This window comes from Formica exsecta, unplaced genomic scaffold (genome assembly GCF_003651465.1).
Source record: "Formica exsecta isolate Colony F162 unplaced genomic scaffold, ASM365146v1 scaffold274, whole genome shotgun sequence".
NCBI lineage: Eukaryota > Metazoa > Arthropoda > Insecta > Hymenoptera > Formicidae > Formica > Formica exsecta.
In genome coordinates, this window is record NW_021850000.1 from 3,123 (window position 1) to 9,311 (window position 6,189).

General features: G+C 33.4%; 2 protein-coding genes across 3 annotated transcripts in view; one reads left to right on the plus strand and one right to left on the minus strand.

Moving 5' to 3' along the window:
- The first annotated feature begins 1,134 nt into the window (after positions 1-1,134).
- LOC115237120 (mitochondrial import inner membrane translocase subunit Tim8 A-like) lies at positions 1,135-3,131 on the plus strand. Of its 2 annotated transcripts, none has more exons than XM_029809975.1 (2): positions 1,135-1,297; positions 1,612-2,266. In XM_029809975.1, exons 1-2 carry the CDS (start codon positions 1,205-1,207, stop codon positions 1,801-1,803), a joined length of 285 nt encoding a protein of 94 aa, XP_029665835.1. In that variant the 5' UTR covers positions 1,135-1,204; the 3' UTR covers positions 1,804-2,266. The 2 variants fall into 2 exon arrangements, with proteins under 2 accessions (XP_029665835.1, XP_029665834.1); XM_029809974.1 differs by having other exon boundaries at positions 1,157-1,297; positions 1,612-3,131.
- Positions 3,132-3,428: 297 nt separating this feature from the next.
- LOC115237119 (26S proteasome regulatory subunit 8) overlaps positions 3,429-6,189 on the minus strand; it is a 4,926-nt gene continuing 2,165 nt past the window's right edge. Inside the window, exons 5-6 of the mRNA XM_029809973.1 lie at positions 4,326-4,601; positions 3,429-3,996 (exon numbers count right to left, since the gene is read on the minus strand). Of these exons, the coding sequence (XP_029665833.1) occupies positions 3,856-3,996; positions 4,326-4,601 (417 nt within the window). The 3' untranslated portion in view covers positions 3,429-3,855. The remainder of the gene's footprint in view (positions 3,997-4,325; positions 4,602-6,189) is intronic.

Consider the following 6,189-nt stretch of genomic DNA (forward strand, 5'->3'; position numbering starts at 1 on the left):
GGGAGTAACGAAAGGGGCAATTCCCATTTGCTCTTAAAAGTATACTCTCTTACTCCTACAGCCTTATTACTGCCATTGTAGAATGCCCTTAACGCGTTATTACGGAAGAGCTTGTGCGGTGGCCCTTAGAATCAGTATTTAACGTAACGTAATGCATTAAGCCCGTTCTACATTGATCGCATGTAGTCAGTCGCAAGCAAATCGACCAATCACAGTCGAATATTCGACGGAATACTCGACTGTGATTGGTCGATTTGCTTGCAACTGGCGACATGCGATCAATGTAAAACGGGCTTTACGGAAAAGCTTGTGCGGTGGCCCTAACTTTAAGGTGCCATTACATGGCAGCATCGAGCATCGATCGTCTGCGCAGAAATCATTGCGCAGGAATCTGAATGAGATAGATTCCAGCTTCTTGCGGCTAATAGCGTGATGAGTGATATGAATTCGGTCGAGATAAAAAAAATTATGTTCTGATACACATTACTAATACTGAAAATTGATATTTATTTACATTATACACAATAGATATTATTATTATTAAACAAAATATGTATAAAACGTTACTATCCCCCAGCAAAATATTAAAATCTAATCAACCCATACAGCACAGAACGTTGCAGCAACATTGCAGCAACATTATAACATTGCCGCAATGTTACTACAATGTTGCAATGTTGCTGCAACGTTCTGTGCTGTATGGGAAGGATTATGGGATATAATTTTCATTTTTTTTCCTGCATGTTTATAACATACTGCTCCTTTAAATCATTTCCTACTTTTAACAATAGTTTTTCAAACTGTGTCGTTTTGTCATTTGTGAATCCCTTTTTGTGTCTTATTTATTTGAATATTTCAACCATCCAAAATCTTTTGCCGCATTTGTATTTTAATTTAATTTTAATTTACATTGCCAGAGTAGTAACGTTTCATAATATATCTTTGATTAATAATAACACACATACACACACACACACACGCACACACACACATCTGTTATATAATAAAATAAATGAAATATAATTCTGGGCAACAATATTCTGCGCCGACGCTTAACGCTCGACGCTTGACGCTTGACGCTGCCATGTAAAGGCACCTTAATGGCACCTTTAATGCTGCTAAGAAACGCATACTCCCTCCTTTTTTTGCCAACCTGCGGTTGGCAGCAGTCGGGACTAAAAAGGAGACTACGGGGATTGGAAGTATGAATTTTACGGAAAATTCGGATAAACAGGTTATCATAGATGATCGACTACAACATTTTATTGAGACTGAGACGAAGAAGCAACAATTTCAAGTTAGTTCCGTTTCATTCGCGCAAATAAATTCGTAGATAGATATTTTCTATTTATATTTTGTGCTTTGTAATAAAAAAAGAACTCTATGAATATTTATTTTACTATTAATACTTTGATTATATATTTTTATAATAATAAATATTTGAACTTTAATCTCTCTCTCTCAATGGTATAGATACTTGAATATCTTGATTAAAGTTTATTTTTTATTTTTACATCCATTATCTGCAAACAATAATTATATTTTTATATATCTTTTGTTTATATATAAGAACAATGAACAATTAGATCACATAATTTAATAATATTTTAGGGATTGGTACATGAATTAACAGGTATCTGCTGGGAAACTTGTATGGACAAACCATCACCACGTCTAGAACCCAAAGTCCATAAGTGTCTTGTGAATTGCGTGGAAAGATTCATTGACACTACTAATTATATCACAAATAGAATAGAACGTATAGCGATAAATTTACAACCTGAATCAGATAGTATAGAATGATTTCATCATTCTGAAAACTATCTTCTGAGAATCAAACTTTGTCTCCTATCAGTTGTAGAAAGTTTGTAACATATTTATATATTGTGTGTATTAGATCTGTATAAACTGTTGATCATGTTTTCAAGCATTTGGGGATTTTTAAAACGTCATAAGCGTAAGTTTGTAGCTGGAAGTATCATTATTAGTAGTGTCATTTTTTTGACACGTTATACACAGCGCAAGCTTCGAGAATGGCAAGATAATGAGATAAAAATGTTAGTGGAAAAGACTAAGAAACGGCAATATTATGAAAGCATAGAGAAAACATGCAACCAAATGATATTATCCCTTGCAGCAAACTTAAGAAACTCTGTGATAACAGAAAATGATACAGAGACTATTATAAATCAGCTTAGAAATGGTACTGCTAATAAAATAGCATCTTGGAATCAATTAAAAATATTAGCATTTACACGATCGGCTGTAATAATTTATTCTTACACAATGCTAGTTATGTTTCTTCGAATTCAGGTTACTTTGATTAGTGGACATATGTATAAAAATGCACAGAATGTGAACAATGGGATTATTGGGAATGAAGTACAAGCAAAGTACATGGCACTTTCTAGCTACTTTATATATGAAAGCATTAAGAATTTGAATAGTCTTATAAAAAGTAAAGTTGTTGAGGTCACAGCTTCATTGTCTCTGACAGAGCAATTAACATTAAGAGATTTGGAACATATATATTGGGCACTTACATCTTCTATATCTGCTGATAATTCAAAGGATCCTGTCAAAAATTTTACATATTATATATTGCAAAAAAACACTGAAAACAATGACACATCTATCTATACAAAATTGATCGATCAGATGCTAGATGTATCAGAGAGCGAAGAAGTACAAGATTTAATGCAAAAGAATGTCAGGACTGGATTTGTTTTATTAATGGATCACATATCTGTATATTTCAATAATTCTAAAACTAATAATGGACATGATGCACGACGTAAAACATCACATTCAGAAGAGTCAAACATCAAAAATTCAATTTCAACATACTTACAAGAAACAGCTACAAATAATGGGTCAAGTGAATTTGTAAATATTAACAAAACTACTATGGCTTTGGCCAAAATTATTCCTATTATAAATGGTCTAGTTCCAGATAATCCGACACCAAAAGATATAGCAGCAGATTGGCTTCAATATCTGATATTAAATAATGAGTTTAAAATTCTTGGAGCTAATGTTTACGAAGCATTTAGTTGTTAACAGAGTTAAATTCAATCAACATTGAGAATTATATGCAAAATTATTTCATGATTGTATATAATACAAAAAAAGAACAAGATTATAGACTTCATTATTCTTTCATTAATGCGCGCGCACAATTTTACATCTATATTGCATAAAATAAACTTAATTTATCTGACACAAAATATAATTGATTTCTTCTATTTCAAAATTATTGGGATCAAATATTTTCTCTATTTTAAGATTTTCCTTCAATTTCCATTCTTCTAGCACATATAAATAAAAATATTGCGAATTCTGTCTTTCATTCGTTTTTTTTGTTATAATGTAGTTATAAGAAAGTTTTAATTTAAAAGGAAAGTTTAGTTAAGTAATTACACTGAGAATAGAGGAAATAGTTTTTTTTTACATGTTTTATAAGGAAGTACTTAAATTTAGAGCAATTTGTTCCATTTAAAGTATATAGAAATCTTATAATTAATTAAATAAATGACATTGTTATTACTATGTAATAGCTAAAACTTATTGTTTTAAATTACACAATATCAATAGTGTGGAATTTGTAAATACAATAATTAATAATTTAGTATTGTATAATAAAATTTCACTGTTTTAATATATATAAATTTTATTAGTATCTAATTAACGAAATATTTAGCTATAACCTTATACGAAGGTCCTACTTTAACACATCTTAAATACATAGCATTCCAATTCTGGTTAAAATGAATTGTTTGAACTATGAAATAATAATGTAATGATAGATTAAAAATCATTAATGAAAATGTGATATTGAAAAATTGCAAAGTTGATTTATTTCCATAACTTTTTGATAGACATGTTCTTTTCGGAGTCCTTCTGCATCACCTTTGCTACAGCCATCTCAAAATCTTCTTGAGTTACATGAACACGACGTTCTCTAAGAGCATACATACCAGCTTCCGTGCAAACACCCTATGATATAAATAATATTATATTGAAGAACATATGCATATATTTAAGTTACTAGATGCTAGATTTGTCAAAAATTCTCTTTCTTTTTGATAATAAAAAGGTCTATCTTGATATCTATTAATTATTCTATTAACTATTGAAAATTATATATTCACTATATTAACTTTTATCTATTATTTAATCTTATTTATTAATAATTTCTTTTTGAGCACTTTCAAAATAAAATATCTCTCTAAAAAAAAAAAATTTACATTTACATTTAATACTTACTCTTTTTATGCATCTTATATTAATAGTATTATAAAAATATAAGTCAAATTTTTCATTACCTTAACTTCTGCTCCTGATGCACCTGGCATAAGTTCAGCTATTTTTCTCAGATTTATTCCTCGTGTCAAATTCATTTTCCTAGAATGAATTTTCAAGATGTCCAATCTAGCCTCTTCATTTGGAGGTGGAAATTCAATCTTACGGTCAATACGTCCAGGACGTAATAATGCAGGATCCAAGATATCAATTCTGTTTGTAGCCATAATGACCTTTATGTTTTTTGTTGCCTCAAAACCATCCAATTGATTAAGCAATTCTAACATAGTTCGTTGAACCTAAAAGTATAATTTTTAACATATAATTAAGAAAGGAAAAGCTGTACATTTGTACATATTTATATATAATTTATAAATAAATTTATATATTACATATATATATTAGAGATGCAACGAATAATATATTCGATCGAATACCGAATATTAGGCAAGGTCATGTGCCGAATAACCGAATATTCAGCGAATATTAGGCACGGTTTTAGGCTCAACACAGACTATTCGAAAACAATGCAGCGGGCGCGCGGCACTCCCGACCGCGCTTCCCCGCATAATGTATTTCATTAAGTAACAATAAATGTGTTTTATTTAATGTTATTTTATTAGATATATAAATAAATAAATTAGATACTCGAGCATGTTAAAACTAGGCATCCGCGGCTGAGGTGGTAAAATTCTATTAGCTACTATTAGCTACTTCTACTTTCAGTTTTACATTTAAAACTGTTCAATATTTTGCCGAATAGTAGACTAATATTCGATGTTCGGCCGAATAGTCAAAACGTTGTCGAATAAGCAGAATACCAAGTAGTTGCCTAATATTCGTTGCAATTCTTATATACAGGGTGTCCTAGACCACCCGTATACCCCTTTTCTTTCAAAAACTAAGCATTTTAGAGAAAAACGTTTTGAACAAAAATTGTATGGTTTTGAGGGGAACATAAGATGGTGTCATAGTGTAAAGAAAAAAACAAATAATTGTTTTAAAAAATACATTGTAAATAATTACATACTTTTTTTTAAAAACAATAATTTTTTTTTACTAGTTAGATCTACAAGTAAACGGCAACAAAATCGGTCGACGACGCTCGTCCCACCGGCAGGAATCTCTCGGCTTTTTCTTGATCGGTCCAATAATTTTCGCTCTCGCCTCAGAAAACCTGCGTCCTCCTGTACAGCTCTCCAAACAGTGCCGAGCAAGAGTCCTGCGGGAAACACGCCGGCGCGATGAATCGCGATCGTGCCACCTGTGGTACTACCGCGTTACGCAGGGCCGTCCTGTGATCCTCGCGGTCCTGGCTGTCCTTATTGCCGTATCGTCGGGTTCCTCGCCCCGTAATTTTCCAAATTCGTTGTTTTCCTGTTTAGAGTTGCAGGTTTTCGGCAGCGCTCGATCGGCCTCCTTCCCTATTTGATTGAATAGGTCCCGGGATAAGAGCCGTCTCGCCGCTCCGTCTTTGGGGACTCCCTCGCGTCGCGCGGGTGGAGTGACCGCCCCCGTTGGCTAAATGCCTCCGGCCCTCCGCCTTCTCGCCTGCCGTAAAAGATAAAAGAACATGAACGGCAACAACGATAATTTTCAGACAAAGCACCATAATTATTAAAATGATTACGACTTGGCGATTCCCGCTTTCTGGAGATCTCGGACTCCCGCTCTCGGCCGTTCCTTTTCCTTCTTCCTTCCTTTCCGCCGGATGGGATCCCGCCGCTCGACCTCGTGCCGACAACTAACTCGCGGGCTCATCTCGAGCTTACATTTTCGCTAATTATTCTAACCAAAAGTCAGATCTCGTCGATCTGACGATCGGGCCCCTCTCTCCCTAAATTAGGAGGACGCAGGCCCCCGAAAAACCGCCCCCGATCGGGTCAT